At 43.7% G+C, this 14,313-nt stretch overlaps 2 protein-coding genes across 2 annotated transcripts in view; one reads left to right on the forward strand and one right to left on the reverse strand.

Annotated features, from left to right (window-relative positions):
• Nucleotides 1-1,850, forward strand: part of KCNC1 (potassium voltage-gated channel subfamily C member 1) — a 79,653-nt gene extending 77,803 nt beyond the window's left edge. Inside the window, exon 4 of the mRNA XM_027852675.1 lies at nt 1,786-1,850. Coding sequence (XP_027708476.1) covers nt 1,786-1,850 — 65 coding nt within the window. The remainder of the gene's footprint in view (nt 1-1,785) is intronic.
• Nucleotides 1,851-12,914: 11,064 nt separating this feature from the next.
• The window catches only part of SERGEF (secretion regulating guanine nucleotide exchange factor), a 237,378-nt gene continuing 235,979 nt past the window's right edge, over nt 12,915-14,313 (reverse strand). Inside the window, 2 exon segments of the mRNA XM_027852512.1 lie at nt 12,915-13,061; nt 13,064-13,258. Of these exon segments, the coding sequence (XP_027708313.1) occupies nt 12,979-13,061; nt 13,064-13,258 (278 nt within the window). The 3' untranslated portion in view covers nt 12,915-12,978.

A 14,313-nucleotide genomic window follows, 5' to 3' on the forward strand; every position in this document is an offset into this window, starting at 1 on the left:
TCTCCACTGAAGCTTTCTGCCTGTAATCGGGCATCTAATTTGACTGCACTGGAGGATCCAGGTGCCTCTTCCCGTGGCTTGAGCATGGCAGGAGCTGGGGAGTGGGACAGGTGGCACCAGGTGGCTTTGTGGGCCACTGGTGGAACCTACATTTGGTAAATGCTGGGAATGATACCCAGCACTTTGGGCTAAAGACTCCAAGGCATTGGCATGTGGTTGGTCCAGGGGAGGTGAGCAGAATGGGGGAGGGGCAGCCTCTCTCCTATGGTGCTGTATTGACCCAGTTGTCCTTTGTATTGTCACTGATGTGCATGTCTGTAGCAGCCTCCTAACTGGTGCATGCTCCCTGGGCTCTCCAATGCTGAGGGCAGGTAGGGAGTATTCCTTGAGCAACAGCTTGGACTGGTTTAGGATTATTTCCAGGTGCTCAAACATTCCCTATGGTTAAACCAAAAATGAAAAACAGAGGGACAACAGAAAGCCTTGAGGCAGTCGGTAGCATCTCTGCAGAGATGTAGGGAAAGCTCTTTGGCCGCTTGCATTTTGGCCATGGGTGCAAGCGATCACCCTGCCTGCTTCCCACTGTTGTCTGAATCAGGAGAACATCCCATTCCTTGCCTCCTCCTGGTTCTGCCTCGATGGTCTTGGGAAGCCTGCTTCCGGTGAATCTCTTCCCAGCATGGCACTGCATGATGGAACAAAGGCCTGCCCACCTGGCCTCCGCCAGCACTTATTCTTAGCCCATTTCACTGTTGATCCAATGCTGTCCTTGGAGTCTATTCATCTCCCAAGGAAAGGCTACACCCTGCCTTGAAGCCTTAGCAGCACAGGTAGCCAAAAGAAGAAAGCAGGAGGCCTCTCTCTAGGGGCTACGCCCTTCCATTTTTCCTGTCTAGCTCTCAGTCGATCCTGGGCTCCCAGCTCCTCCATTCTATAGCACATTGGATCAGTAACTGAGAATGGTCTAAAATAAAAAATTCAAACAATAGTTTTTGCTGCCTCCTCAACCCTGGCTGTGCTGCACGTGACCCAGGAGACACTGGACCGGAAGATGCCACATTTCCCTATAGCAGTCAGTGATCCCAGGAGCTCCTGGTGGCATTAGGGAATGGATAGCCCCCTAAAGTAGCATGGAGGTGGCCTAGACTGGAGGCTGCACAGTCCTGGTGCCAAGGTCTGCTCGAATAGTGGGTAGCACTAGGCAGTTGTTGTATGTTTGGTGAATGGTGACATCCCCTGTCTGGCTGTCACAGATTGGGGGGGATGGGAGGGTCAGCCTTCAGGTGACCATCCCCTAGCCGACAATGATTTGCTGTCACAGGTCAGGGGTCAGCTTTAGGGCAAGGTTCACACACACCAGTGACAGGAGACTTGTTTTTCTCAGGAAAATCCTGAGCCTTAGGAACCCTGATGAAATTTGAACCTATGAACACTGTGGGAGAAACACAGGAATCTATCCTAAGGAGCAAGCATTGCTCAGAAAACAAGTAGGAAAAAGAAAGCGAGTGAGAGAGAGAGAGAGAGAGAGGGGGAGAGAGAGAGAGGTGTTAGCTTGGCTGACTACCTGGGAACAACCAGACAATCCAATTGGAGAGAATTATACCTGCCTCTGCATGTAATTATTCCACCTTCTTCCCTCTCTTCCCGCTCCTTCTTCTCCTTCTCCCATTTCTTCTTCCTCCTCCCTCCTCATCCTCTTTCCTTAACAACTAAGTAACCAGCAACCCCGGGAAAGCCAAGGGCAGGGAGAGAAGCTCAAGTGTTGATTGTATTCTTTACATGCAGATCTTTGCAAAGAAAGCCCTGTCATTGCTAAGTATATGTCAACAGAGGCAGTGAGAGTGACTTGACAAGGCCAGAGGACCGAGGACACTGGTGGCTAAAAAAAACATCTGGGTGGACCTGCAGCCCCTCCTCACCCTTGGACAGAGTCAATCCCGCCACGCAGGTTTGCAGGATGAGTCCGCGTGGTTTTTTGGGCCTTATTCTAGGATGGACATAGGCTTTCTCTGCAACCCAATGGTAACAAACTGTAGAAGATTTTTTTCCCCTTTCTTTTGGTTTTTTTTTTTTTGGGTGGGGGGGGGGGAGGGTTTCCTTAGCATGACTTGCATGAAGTAACCAGAAAAACAGACAAACCACAAACCTAAAATTGTATGACTCATATAGAAGCAAAACAGTCAAAAAGAAGCTTCTATATTTTTCTTTCAGTGTTCTTTTACTTTTTACATACATTGTTGTAGCCAGACTGTGAAGTCTTCACAAACCTGTATGGTTCTTTCTTCTTCTTCTTTTTTCCTCTTCTTTTTCTTCTTCTTCTTCTTCTTCTTCTTTTTGTTATTGTTTTTTTGTTTTTGTTTTTTTGTTTTGTTTTGTTTTGTTTTGGTACACAAGATACAGAGTAATGGTTTAAAAAAAAAAGGGTGATTGGCCTGTCATTGGTCATATTGACCATGCCTTCATAGTTCATCTCTCCTATGGAAACCCACCAAGAACTTTGATCCAATTAGAATTATGAGAATACACCACCTCTACCGTCCTCCCTCTCTGTTTCCCTCCGCATGTGTGTGACCCATGGACCTCTCCCAGGACCCATGATGACATATCATAGTCTTGATCAATTTCCCAGATCTGGTTTTGTTGTATTCCATTGGTGTAGAGATCCAACATGAGTCCCTTCATGGCCAATTGTTTATAATGAGTAGAGTCTGGATTCTCCAAGTGTTACTTTGCCAACGGGATTCAGAGAACCCAAAGATCAGGAGACCACTCAAAGATCAGGAGACCACTGGGGAGAAACTTGCCTCCAGATTTATTAAAGAGACAACCAGCATTGTACGCAGTTAGCATTTCACAGTAAAGATGCATGCCCCATGTTATGCAAAACAACTCTAGCATGAAATAAATTTTGTCTCATGGTTTCCGTGCCTGCTGTATAGTCTAAAGCAGATTTGTTTCTTGAAGCAATCAGAGGTTTGCAGAGACACACTTCTGAATCTCAAATAAATATAATATTTTCCCATTAGAAATAGGACAGTACCTTGACTTTGGTCTGATTCCAAAAATTGGGGGGGAGGGGAAAGAAATGATATTTTTGGAAAAAAATGCTATAGTTTTTAAAAAATGCAACATCTTGAGCTTTCATGAGCAGTGACCAGCATTTCTTGCAAAGACAGAAATGACCCTTTCTCTCAATATTCCCACCCCATCTCCTCAATAATAAAAAGTTGACTTTTGAGTTGATTCACTGAATTGGGTCTTTCTTACCTTCTGAAAATCTCAAGCTTTTTCCTTCACACACATTCTCAACCGGGTAGCAATACCTCCAAAGCCACCACTTCTATGCAACTCAGGGCACCAGTGATCATTCAAGACCCCAGAGCTTGCCAATCATAAATTGTGGCAGGTGGGTTGGGGGCCTCAATATCAAGTTGGCAGAGCATCCTCGTAGTCTTAGTGGCTTGGCCTTTGGCTTCCATAATGCCAGTTGGTGGGCCCAGGGTGAGGAGAGTCCCACCTCTGGTAGGAGCTCCTTTAAGTAACGCCTCCTCAATTCTGTAGGGCAGGTTGAACTTACTCTTTCTAGATGTGGTTCTCAGGAAGGATGAGAATCAGGCAGTTGCAAGATGATTCTGAAGAATAAAGAAGACTGGAGAAGATTGGGTCCATAATCCTCATGGAGCCTAAACTCCCCAGTAGTGCTTCCCTCTCCTATGGGGTAGATCAGGGGTGGGCAATTGTGTCCCATGTGGCCCTCTAGGTCCTCAAGTGTGGCCCTTTGACTGAATCCAAATTTCACAGAACAAATCCCCTTAATAAAAGAATTTGTTCTGTAAAACTTGGACTTAGTCAAAAAGCCGAACCCAAGGACCTAGAAGGCTACATGTGGCCTCAAGGCCTCAGGTTCCCCACCCCTAGGGTAGATTGATACTCTACACCCTGCAACCCCCTTCTTGGGGTTTATAAAATGCCCACACTATTTCACTTTCTGCCCCCCCCCCAATCCCCTAGTTTAGGTGCCATGAGGAAGAGGCTAAACACTTCCTACATACCACAGTAGCTCTGGGATTATAGAATGAAAGATCAACAGCTGGAAAGGTTCTTCAAGACCCTCCAGTCCAATTCCTTCCCCCATTTTACAGATGATAAAATAAACCGAGAACAGAAATTACTTGCCAAGGTCACACAGGTAGTGAATGACAGAGACAAGATTTGAACCTAGATCTCACTCCAAATTTGTTCTTTTAACTATACAACACTTCAGCCTTTACCTGCCTGGGTTCACATAAAGAAAAAAAAACCTTGAGAGGAAGGGATACTAGCTGTTCTTAGAGCCAGAGAGTAGGTAAAGTCTGATTCCATTATTTTGCAGGTAGAGAAATTGAGGTCTAAAAAAGAAAGCCACTCAAACAAGGTTATGATCTACTCCAATTTCATCATTTATAGAAAAGGAAATAAAGGTAGAGAGGAGAAAGTCATGGACAAAGTCATGAAGCCAGTCATCGATAAAACCAAGACTAGAGCCCAGGTCTCCCCTTCTTCAGTCTGGTTGTCCTTTCTCTATATCTACACTGCCTCTTGGGGTGAGCAAGGGACCTCCCCAGGACTCATGAATTTCAAGAAGAGTAGAAAGCTTTTGCCCACTCTGGCATTTGTGATAACTGTCCTATATCCTGTCATACCTCATAAAGAGATATGGAAAAGAAGATTGAAGAAGGTGATCTGTGATCTGATATGATAATTCAGATTTACCAGCCAAATACACCCTGATGCATGGGTATATAACCATACACATCAGGATGTAGCCATCCTTTGATGGTAAGGAAGGTGTGTGAGGGGATATTCCTCCTTTATGACAGTAAAAATCTCTTACATGGGGCTTAACACACAAGGGAGTACTTTTACTTCCATTATCTTCTTTGATTTTCCTAACTGCTAGATGAGATAGGCAAATCTGGAATCATTCTCACCATTTCATAGATTTCAAAAATAAAAACCATTCCCAACATAAGAGTTTCAGAATTGGATTTAATTTCCAAAAATGAAGTTGACACAAAATGCTCCCAGAACCCAGTTGTTACATATAGTGAGGTTTCACCAGGCTGCCACTCTCAGTTAGAGATTGTGACCAGCAAGTGGGCCATTGTTTGGTTCCCAGATTCAAGCTCAAAGTGGATGGAAGGGCTTAGAGAGATGGGTAGAATATTAAATTATTTTAACTTTGAACATGTAAGGTGTCAACTCTATGAATGTGAGCTTGTTACCATGAGGGGATTCACCTCGGTTGATGCTGTTGCTTGTATAGGAGGCCTTAGAAATTTTGAATGACCAGCCAATGAGGCACACTCATTCATTCCCCTAGGTCTAAGCTTTGGGCCAGCTAGCTCTCTGGTCATCATATCACAGGGATGGACTTGATATATAGATAGACATCACTGTCCTTTGCCTTGTGAGTAAGACTGAACTCTGGATGGAACGCACCCCATTCCCTCATCTCCTTTGTTGAGTCTCAGACAGTAAGAAAGTAGAGAACATACGGGTGGTTCCCCTGCCCATCTGTCTGGAGACCAGGACTGACATCAACTGGGGGATGTTTCCTGGGCTTTCTGACCTCTTCTTCTCCAAGGGAACTTCAGTCCCTTTCAGGAGGGGCCAGTAGTAAAAAGGATGGTTTGGGGGAGAATTGAGACCAGACAAGCTCTCCCACTGTATTCCACTGTATTGGCCCAACTAAGTTTCTAGACTCCTGTTCGGGGTCTCTATTAAAATCCATACCCATGAGGGTGACCATTCTGACTGATGTGCCTGAACATATAGAGAACAATGGCATTAAGACCCACTCTGGGGATTTTAAAACCGGAGCATCACTCTGACCTGGGGGCATAGGATAGAGGAAGGGAGGCTCAGGGGTTTCCAGGCCTGCTTTATGACAAGATCTTCCCATCACTTCAGAAATTAACCTGTTACTATAATCCAAGACAGATTTGCTTTATACTCTACCTGATATTATATGTAACAGGCTAACACATCTGCTAACACAAAGTAGGAAGACAGGGAGAAGGGGAAGGGAGGCAGGCTGCCTGCCCTGGATGAACCTTGGGCCTGTGGAAGACACTCCCACTCCTCCCAGAGTGATGAGTCTGCAGTCCAGTTCACAGCTTGTATTGGCAACTCAGGGTGGCCAGAGGTTAGCCTCTGGGTCATCTTTTTGAATCCCTGACTGACCCATACCCAGAGAGGATGGGTTAAATATAAGCTGCAGGGCATTGTGCTATGGAATTGGGGAATGACACTAGCAGGTGGCATCAAGGTGCCATAACCACCTTGGAATATCGAAGAAAAATGTGTCATTAATCACTTTGCATTTGTTATCTCCTTGGATCTTCAGGACATCTCAGTCAGGTAGGTGGTACAAGGATAATTGCCACCATTTTACAAGTGAGGAAACTGAGGCTCAGAAAAGTGAAAATGACTTTCCCTTGGTCACACAGCTAGGAAGGGGGCTTGTACCCAGGCCTTCAGATTCCAGCCCCAGTGCTCCACCCCACAATAGCGATGTCATTTCCCATCAGTCACTGGGGAGCTCCAGAAAGGCAGGAGCCAGAAAGAAAAGGAGGCAATGACATTCCTTAGGGGCTTTCTGCATGACCTGGAAGGGCAATGGGACAGATGCCAGATTTGAAGATGAGGGAGTCTGAGACTGACCTGAGTCATTGAGCAAGGGCTTCCTCAGTTCTTTCTGTATATCGATGGGGATCATGAAGGAGATTTTACACAAAATCACAGATTTAGAGCTGGAAGGGCCTTCAGAGAGCATTTGGCCTTCATTTTATGGAGGGGAAATTGGGGGACTTGCCCAAGATCACACAGGTAAGCAGGTCTTCACAATAAAGAATTTGTAAGCATTCAAGGTGTATCCAACCTAGGAAAGTGTGCAAGACACATACATGACACCAATGGAAAGCAATATGGGACAGAATTGAATGACAAAGGACAGACTCTAGGGTGCTAATAATAATCATAGTAGCTCATTTTTAAGTTGAACCTGTAAGTTTTACAAAGCACTGAATGTATATGATCTTATTTGTTCCCCACAGCAACCCTGTGAGGTAGGTGATATTATTATACCCATTTTTTTTCAGATGAGAAAATGCAGAGAAGTGAGTTATCCAGGGTCACAAAGCTAGTAGTCATCTAAGGTGGGGTCTTGTTGATTCCAAGTCTAATGCTATAGAAAAAACAGGAGATCAGGGAGGACTGGAGTAGTCATGGAAGGCTTCATGCAATAGATGACCCTCGAGGGATGGATGGGATTAGAGGCTCTGACATTTTTCAGTGTCTCCCAATGCTGTTGTGAGATGTCCAGGTCATCTGAAATTGGGTAAAAGCTGAATCATCATTGAATCACTATAGAGGCAGGGAACCAAACAACAGGCATTTGGGAGAAGCCTCACTATATCCATCATGATTTTCAACACAATGAAAGATCCCAAGATTAATTCTAAAAGTTTCTACTCAGTACTCTCATGGCTGACTTGTTTCTCCAGTTTACCCCACAATGTCCTATTCCTCTAATCCTTATCATTGATAATGATTGTGATAGGCAGAAATCTCTTCACCCTCACTACCTCCTCACATACCCTCTTCTCTATATTGCTTAGTCCTATCTGTCCTGATTCCTATCTTCCCCTTTTCATCACTTCCACTACTTCTGAGGAACTAATCCTCATCCTATTGGAAACCAACTCTCCTTCATCCTCAATCTCTTCCTCATCTGCTTCTTTAACTAAAACCTGGTTTTCCTGAGGCACCATAGCCTTCACCACTCCCTCCTATGTAGTTGTTCTTTTTTCATGCCTCTCAACACATAAAGCCAAAAGATGGGGTTAGCATTCTCCTTTCATCTTCCATTGTCTTCAATAGGTATTAGAAGGCTCTTCCACACAAATATTGAAGTCACTAAGCATGATGCTAGGGGATGAGTTGGAGAAGGTTACTGTAAGCCAAGAATTGAAGTCATTGAGGAAAGTAGGAGACTGTGTTGGTCATTGATACAAGATTGTGGCATGTCAAGAGAGGGTGATAGAGTCAGTTGTCGTGAACCTCAAAGAAGGCAATGTCATTGAATGATAGCAGCAGAACAAAGGTCAGTTCATATTCTCTTAATTTTCCTTCCCCACACTTTAAACTGTCTTCACCTATCCTCTCTTCCTTCCCTCAGAGGACGAAGTGGTCCTCCAATTTGCCAATTTTAACACCTTTATTTGTGCTCTTAAGTTCCAACTCTTCCTTTCTCTTCTGGATTTTTATTCTTTCAACTACTCCCACCTCCTTTCATCTTCAAGTTTTCTTCTCTACTCCTTTCTTCTCCTTTCCTGATTCTGGTATCATCTATTCCAAAATCTTCCTGTCATCTTCTTATCCCTCTTGTTTTGTGCTAAGTTTCTAGAAAAAGCAACGTTTTTCTAATTTCTCCATTTTTCTCACCGTTCCTTCTGTCTTTAGCCACCAGACCCTTTCCAAAGTCATGAATGATTTCCTTATCAACAAATCCAAAGCTCCTTCTTGTCCCCCTCTCCCCAAGGCTTATTTTCCTTGACATTTTTACAATAGCTGGCACAACTGAAGATAGAATTGCCAAACTGTCAACATTTGCCTGGGCAGCATTTTATCCCATAGGTGAGTTAATTTTTATTGTTGTCAATTTATAGCTTTTTTTTTTTGTTTTTCACTTTGGTAACTCTAGTGGACCACTCCATTTTCTTGATATCCTCTTCTCCATTGGATTCCATTACAATTGGCTCTCTTCTCTCATCTTTGATTGGGAGGCTTCTCTTTCTCCTTCTGCCCCATAAATGCAGCTATCCCTCAAAGTTCCTTGCTCAATTCTCTTCTTATCTTTTTCTACATTCTTTCCCTTGATGGTTTATTCACTCCCAAGTCTTCAATGATCACTTCTCTGTAGATGGTTGCTAAAATCTGTATCTCCCACCCTGACCCATCCTCTGATCTCTAATCATGCATTTTTAATTTCCTACAGTACCATCCCCAAATATTCTGCCAATTATCTTAAACTCAATATGACTCAAACTGAACTTGGAATCTTTTCTCAAATACTTGCCCTTCTTTCCTGCTTCCTTATATGTTAGTGACAACATCAACTTCCCAGTCAACCTGGTTTGAAACTTTAGAATTATTCTTGGTTTTTCAACCTTCTTTCCACTTCCTACCTTTCAGTCAGTTGCCTATTTCTATCATTTTTATTTTAATAGTATCTCTGGAATCCATTCCCTCTTCACTAGCACCAGTGCAAACTCACCTTACTTCTTACCTGATCTACCAGGCTTTAGCCTTCTGATTTATCTCTCTCTGCCTCTAAGTTCTACCCTTTCTAACCCTTTCCTCTAGTCTCTTTCCTCTCCAATATATGTTTCTCTCTCTGATAGAGTGATCTTCCTAAGGCACATGCCAAACTGTGACTTCCCTGCTCAAAAGCCATCAAAAGCTCCCCATCCTTTACCAAATAAAAGATAAACTTCTGTATTCAAGGTCTTCCACAATCTGACTCCAAACTACCTTTCCAACTTACATTCCTCATTTATATTCTGCACTCTATGCTCTAGACAAACTGAACTACTAATTGCTCCCCAAATTCTAACTTGTCCTGGCTTCTCCATGCAGGATGGCCCTTATGACAGGAATGGTCTTAACACACATCTCTCCCTCCTACTACAATCCTTCTTTTCCTTCCAGGCCTAACTCAGGTGTTAATTGCTTCATGAAGCCTTAGCTCACACTCATGCTCTAAATTACATTATAGTTATTTGTGTATTTCTTATTACTTCTAATAGATTATAAGCACCTTCAATTCATTCAACAGTTTAGTGCCCTGGAAAGAGTATTGACTCTGGAATCAAAGGACTTTGGTTCAAATCCCATCTTTGATGACTACCACCTATGTGATCTTGGGCAATTCATTTAACCTCTTAGCCTCAATTTCCTAAAATAAGGGAGTTGAACTGGATGGCCACTGAGGTACCTTCTAGCTCTTTGATTCTAATGTATTAAGTCCCTAGTGTGTGCCAGGCACCTTGCTAAGAGCTGAGGATACAAAAATAAATATGAAATGATTCCTGACCTCAGGAAAATTATATTTTGCTTACCATTTTCATCCCCAGTGCCAAGGACAATGCCTTGTCCATCCTAGGTCCTTAATTAATGTTTGTGGAATTGAAGAAAAGCTATGATCTTATGCTGTCATTCAAGTAGAAGGAAAGATGGCATCAGAAAAGTGACAGTCATGGAAGATTCTGATCCAAAAGTGAGACTTCAATATTATGCTGCTCAGTTTCAGTTAGCTCTTTTGGACACAGACCTTCCCAAAGGAGGAGCTGGATCAATGCGCTGCAGGCACCAACAATTACATAAGCCCTTGGACATCTAACAGAGCTTTGCCTGCAATTCCTTATGACTCCAAGGGAACTATGCTTTGGATTGGAGAGTGATGCCCCCAATTAGCTCCTGACAAAGGAACCACCAAGCAATGGGTAGATACTCTTCTCCAAATAGAATCCCATGCACATGTGCACACATGAGAGTATGTAAGCTTGGCTGCAAGGATAAGTCACTTGAGCTAAGTCTTGAAAGAAGATCAGGATTCCAAGAGGATGCTTGCATGGATTTAAGAAAGCCAAAGATTGAATGCTGAACATGTGGATTAGTGCTAGTCCAATTTTGTGGGGCTATTGAATGGGTAAAAGAGTTATATGAAATAAGTCTGGAAAAGTTGGTTGGAACCAAACTGCAGGTGGCCTTGAATAATAAGCCAATCAGTTTTCTTCTATTTGATAGGCAATGTGAAGCCATCTAAGACTTTTGGGGTAGGGGAATGACATGGGAAAATCTATGTCTTAGGAAGATCATTTTGATAGATTTGGGAGGACTAGATTAGAAAGGAGAAATACTGGAGGTAGGAAGACCAATGAAGAGGTAGTAACGATAGTCCAGCCAAGAAGTGATAGAAGTTCTAAAGTAGGGAGATAGTCAGAGGAGTCAATCAGTCAATTAATTAAGTGCCTACTACACTTCAGGCACTGTGTAAATGGTGGAGATACAAAGAAAGGCGATACGTGTGGAAGGAAACGAACAAATGAGAAATTGCAGCAGTAGAATCAATTAGATTTGGGGGTGGGCTTGAGGAAGAAGGAAGAATCAAAGATGAGTTTAAGATTATAAACCTGAATGACTTCAAGGATAGCGATATCCTCAACTGAAATTCGGAGATTTGGAGGAGGCGAGAATTTAGGATGGAAGATGATGAATTCTACTTTGGACATGTTGACTTTAGGATGCCAACAAGTCATCCAGGTGGAATCCAGGAGCCAGCAGAGCTGTGGGACTATTCACATGTGTACGTGTTCTTCTCCCGTTAGATTGTAAACTCATGGAGAGCAAAGTTTGTGTCTAATCTACCGTTATATCTCAACTCCCTAATCCAGTCTTGCATACAATAAGAGCTTACCAAAGGTTAGCTGAATCAAATTGCCTTATTTTACAGAGAAGGAAACTGAGGCCCAGCAAAGGACAGAGACTAGCTTAAGGTTACAGAACTAGTTTGTGCCAAGGCTGGAGCTGGAACCCAGGTCTCCTGACTCCCCAGTTGGTGTTATACCTGGGAGTGGGATATCACGTAGCCTATATGCCCAAGGTTGGAGCCACTCCAGACCAAGGGAATGACTTAGTTGCGGGTTCCATTTCAAACACCCAGAGTCAAAAGCAAGGCAAGCAGCTGGAGTCTTCTGATTGAGGTAACTGTCTTTGGGTCCAGGTTCTCCAAGCCCTGGTAATCTCTAGCTAGAAAAAGAATTCATACTTGTGACAGAATTATTGGGGACCCTGCTACTGAGGGCTTTTTGCTTTCAGTTCTTCTGTCCCCATCTAAAAGTTTGGAGGTGGGGGGATGCTCTTCAGAGGCTGTGCTCTCATCAATGATCTGCTTTTTTTTTCTTTTTTTTTTTTTGGCAACTGGGGTTAAGTGACTTGCCCAGGGTCACACAGCTAATATGTGTCAAGTATTTGGTCTGAGGTCAGATCTGAACTCAGGTCCTCCTGACTTCAGGGCCAGGGCTCTATCCATTGCACCACCTAGCTGCCCCAATGATCTGCTTTTCAAAAGTGACTTCACCAGTAGCAGCATCCATAACCAGACATTTGGAGGGTATAGATTACTTTACCAAACCATGGTACATACTATATAAAGATGGAAAATAATAGATACACAGAGTACTTATAGAATCCAGTCTTGCCTAGCATGAGGGAAATCTTACCATTGAATAGATCAAGGATTTTTAACTAGGACCATGAACTTGTCTTTTAAAAACATGTACTTTGATAACTGTAGGTCAATATAATCAATTTCCTTTGTAATTCTATGTATTTTATTCTTATCCATTGAAAATATTATTTTGAGAAAGGATCCATTGGTTTCCCCAGGCTGCCAGATTGCTCCATGACACACAAAAAGTTAAGAATCCCTCTACTGGATAATCTCTGAAGTCTTTTGCAAAATCACAATTCCATGATCAATGGGAAGAGGCTACTGGCTTCAGCAGCAATGGAGGCTGGTAGAAGGAAGATGACCTGACCCTGCAGAGAACAGATGGAACTCTAATCTCTGTTCCCCAATCTATATGCATTATAAGCTTGTTACCTTTCAGAGGCTGTTAAAGGTGCCCCTTTGATTTCATTCTCATTTGCTGAAGCATGAAGTTTCTTGGATGTTCCAGAAATTGTCTTTTCCCTATCTGTCATCCAGCTGGTCAAATGGTCAGCACTTCCTAAATACTTACTCATTTTTACCTGCTGTGTCCCAATGACCAAGCCCATCCCTTTTGCCACACATATTTTCAGGGACAAAATTGTCCAAATGGATTTTATTAAAAAGACCTTTAAGCACTAAATCTCCTATTTTAGGACACACTAGCGTGGTGTGGGAACAACGTTTGTGCTTCTTCCCTTTGGTTTCTCTTGCTGTGAGCTCTCCAGGGATTTGGGCTTGACTCTGTGTCCTGGGGGCTACAGGGCAATGATGCGGAAGCTGGGGCTTGGCCAAGGGCGAGGGAGTGACCAGCTCCACAACCCACAAGGAGCCACAGGGTTAAACTTGGAGATTCCACTGGCTTCGGGACCCAGACATTGGCTTCGGTGCCATCTCCACACATGCCATGCTCATTCCAGCCCCAGGAGTAACATGTGCTTCCTGCAAGAGAGAGGAGAAACAATAAACATGAATTTCCTTCTAGAATGCAGCAGAGCAAGCCTCTGGGCTTTGGATTGCCTTTCTTAGCCCCTACTCTTTAGCATAGAAGTCATTCTTAGGCCTTCCTGTCCTCCCTTATTCCCAAGGAAGAAAGAGACTAATATTGGTCACATTCTCTAATTTAGAGAAAGAGAGAGGTGTATTTGTTTGGCTTATGGATGAAGGTTAATCCCCTTGGTACTGTGGACTATGAGCTTGGGGACAGGGGAGAAGGACCGTGCTCATTCTCACTGGCAGACAAGCCAATTGGAAGGCATTAATCTGGGATAGGAAGGAGGCCTGGTGGCTCTGGGCCCAGTTCACCACCTGGTTTGGGCAATATGCCCAGCCCCAGATAGCTATACCAGCTGACAAGCAGCAGGAATAGGGGTGGGAGGAGGGGCAGGGCCTGGCCACAAGGCAGAAGCAGCAGGTCCCTATCCTCCTACCAAATGGTTCATACTCTAGAGAGATGGGGGTATTATTTGGAAGGCCAGAGCTGGGGATCTATCACAGGCTGTATATGGTTAAGAAGCTTCATAAAGATCCCTGGGACATCTCTGTGCTTACTGCCCTCATCACAGGGAACACTGCTGTTGGGCACAGGACCATGAGCCTCACTCTCTCTGGGCCAGGCTTGCTCGACAGCTTTTACTGGGGGATGGAACAAGAGTTCATCCTACTGCTCTTCATAAAAAAGTAAAGCAATCCTTCTCTCTAGCACATGTGATAGCATGCTGTTCCCAGTGGCACACCAGAAAAATCTTCAGGCCTGCTGACAGGCTTCACTTGGCTATAGATGAAGAGAACCAATGAGAGGGAATGGTATCTGTCAAATGGAAAGCCTGTTTCCCTTAAGTAAAAGAATATCAAAAGGGCTTTTACAATAAGACCTGGCTTCGGGTTCTAGCCTTATCTAAAAAGTTGCTATGGAGACTTCACTGAATTCTGAATCCTCTCTGGACTCCAGTCTACTCTTCTGTACAATGAAGTGGCTCAATTCAATTCAGTGAAGA

The sequence above is a fragment of the Vombatus ursinus genome, unplaced genomic scaffold (genome assembly GCF_900497805.2).
Source record: "Vombatus ursinus unplaced genomic scaffold, bare-nosed wombat genome assembly UNPS02009770.1, whole genome shotgun sequence".
NCBI lineage: Eukaryota > Metazoa > Chordata > Mammalia > Diprotodontia > Vombatidae > Vombatus > Vombatus ursinus.